We start from the raw sequence: 1,789 nt of genomic DNA, 5'->3' as shown, positions 1-1,789 counted from the left end.
CTCATTTTGATTTATTGTAGAGATGAGATCTTGCCAAGTTGCCCAGGCGGTTCTTGAACCTGTGGGGTCAGGCAATTCACTCCCCTCAGCCTCCCAAGGCACGGGATTATAGGCTGAGCCACCGAGACCGACTTAGATTCTTTTTAACACCACAGTTCTAAGAGGCCATTTCTTTGGTCAGAAAGCATGTTTGTTTCCTAAGCCACGTGTGTTTTCCACTCCTCAAAAACGTACGCCAAGAACCAATATACGTGCCGTTTTGTCTTAAGATAAATAAATGAGATACTTTATAAAGTAATCAACAGATAAAATACATGTTTACAGAGGTGCAGGCAAGAAGTGGGGGTGCTAGACATACATTCCCTGTGCAGAAGTGATCCGGGGTGCATGCAGATACTAGTTCTAATTTTGCTAGACTGCTACAGGCAATGCTCCCTTACAGCGCTTCATGTGCTCTTCCAAACAGGGCAAAGTGGGTTGTTCCACAATCCTACAGGTCTCAAAGGTGTTCTTTCCCAAGTAGTCATGGATATCAGGTTCTCTTTTACCACCTCTCATTTCTCAGGATCAGATTCCAGCTCAGTGTTACATTTCCTAGGATGTTACTTCTTTCTTTTCTTTTTTTTTGAGTTGGAGTTTCCCTCTGTCACCCAGGCTGGAGTGCAAGTGGCACACTCATGGCCACTGCAGCCTCGACCTGCTGGACTCTGGTAATTCTTCTGCCTCAGCCTTCCAAATAGCTGGAACTACAGGCACACGCCACCATGCCCAACTAATGTTTTGATTTACTGTTGATGTGAGGTCTCGCCAAGTTGCCCCAGGCTGGTCTCGAACCCGTGGGATCAGGCAATTCTCTCAGCTCAGCCTCCCAAAGTGCTGGGACGACAGGTGTGAGCCCCCATGCCCAGCAGGATCCTTACTTTTTAAAAGCGATAACCACTTGTAGGTAGACTAACAGCACCCCAAAGAGGTCTATGTCCTAATTTCCCAACCCTGTGAATGTTAGGTTACGGAGAAAAAGTGACTTTGCAGATGTGATTAAGGATCCCAAGGTGTCGTTTAGGGCACCGGTGCCATGTAATCACAGGAGTCCTGACAAGGCAGGCGGGAGAGCTAGAGGCAGGGAGTGGATGGGGGCGGGGCCAGGGGATGCAGCGCGCAGGTTTTAAACACGGAGCAGCAGCACGAAAGAGCCTCCCTGGAGCCTCCGGAAGGAATGCAGCCCGGCAGACACCTTGATGTGGGGACTTGTGACCTCTAGAGCTGCAGGTGTGCATTAGTGGTAAAGTGTTACAGCAGCAACAGGAAATCAGGACGCCAGTCATTACATAAAGGCCTCATCTCCAAAATATCTGGGTTCACCTTTAATCAAAAACACAGAAAGCCGCGGGCGCGGCAGCTCACGCCTGCGACTCCAGCACTTTGGCAGGCTGAGGCAGGAGTGTTTAAGACCGAGTGTTCGAGACCAGCCTGGGCGAGAGCAACATGCGCGTGCACACAACACACACACGCACCTCAAGACCGCGCAAAAAAGCGCAACGGCCTAAGCCCAGACCCCGCTGCCTCGTGCCTGGCCAGAACTGCCCGGTGCCAAGCGGCGGCCCGGGGAGCCGGATAGAGGCCCGCCCCTCCCGAGGCACCACACCAGGGAACACAGGGGCGACAGTCGCACAGACGACCCCCGCCGGGCCTCGCCAGTGCCCCGCCCCGCTCGCAGTATCCAGGCCGCCCGGGGGATCTGCGCCCCTCCCGGAAGCAGACACGATGTGCCCTGGGCCCGTCGAGGGTG

At 53.3% G+C, this 1,789-nt stretch overlaps 1 protein-coding gene across 1 annotated transcript in view; it reads left to right on the top strand.

Moving 5' to 3' along the window:
- Positions 1 to 1,789, top strand: part of PXMP2 (peroxisomal membrane protein 2) — a 17,159-nt gene that overhangs the window by 1,652 nt on the left and 13,718 nt on the right. Inside the window, exon 2 of the mRNA XM_008053343.2 lies at positions 1,579 to 1,786. Within this exon, the coding sequence (XP_008051534.1) occupies positions 1,579 to 1,786 (208 nt within the window). The remainder of the gene's footprint in view (positions 1 to 1,578; positions 1,787 to 1,789) is intronic.

This window comes from Carlito syrichta, unplaced genomic scaffold, assembly GCF_000164805.1.
Source record: "Carlito syrichta isolate Samal-C Ts95f unplaced genomic scaffold, Tarsius_syrichta-2.0.1 Scaffold288080, whole genome shotgun sequence".
Classification (NCBI taxonomy): domain Eukaryota; kingdom Metazoa; phylum Chordata; class Mammalia; order Primates; family Tarsiidae; genus Carlito; species Carlito syrichta.
This window is presented reverse-complemented; position numbering and strand designations above follow the sequence as displayed.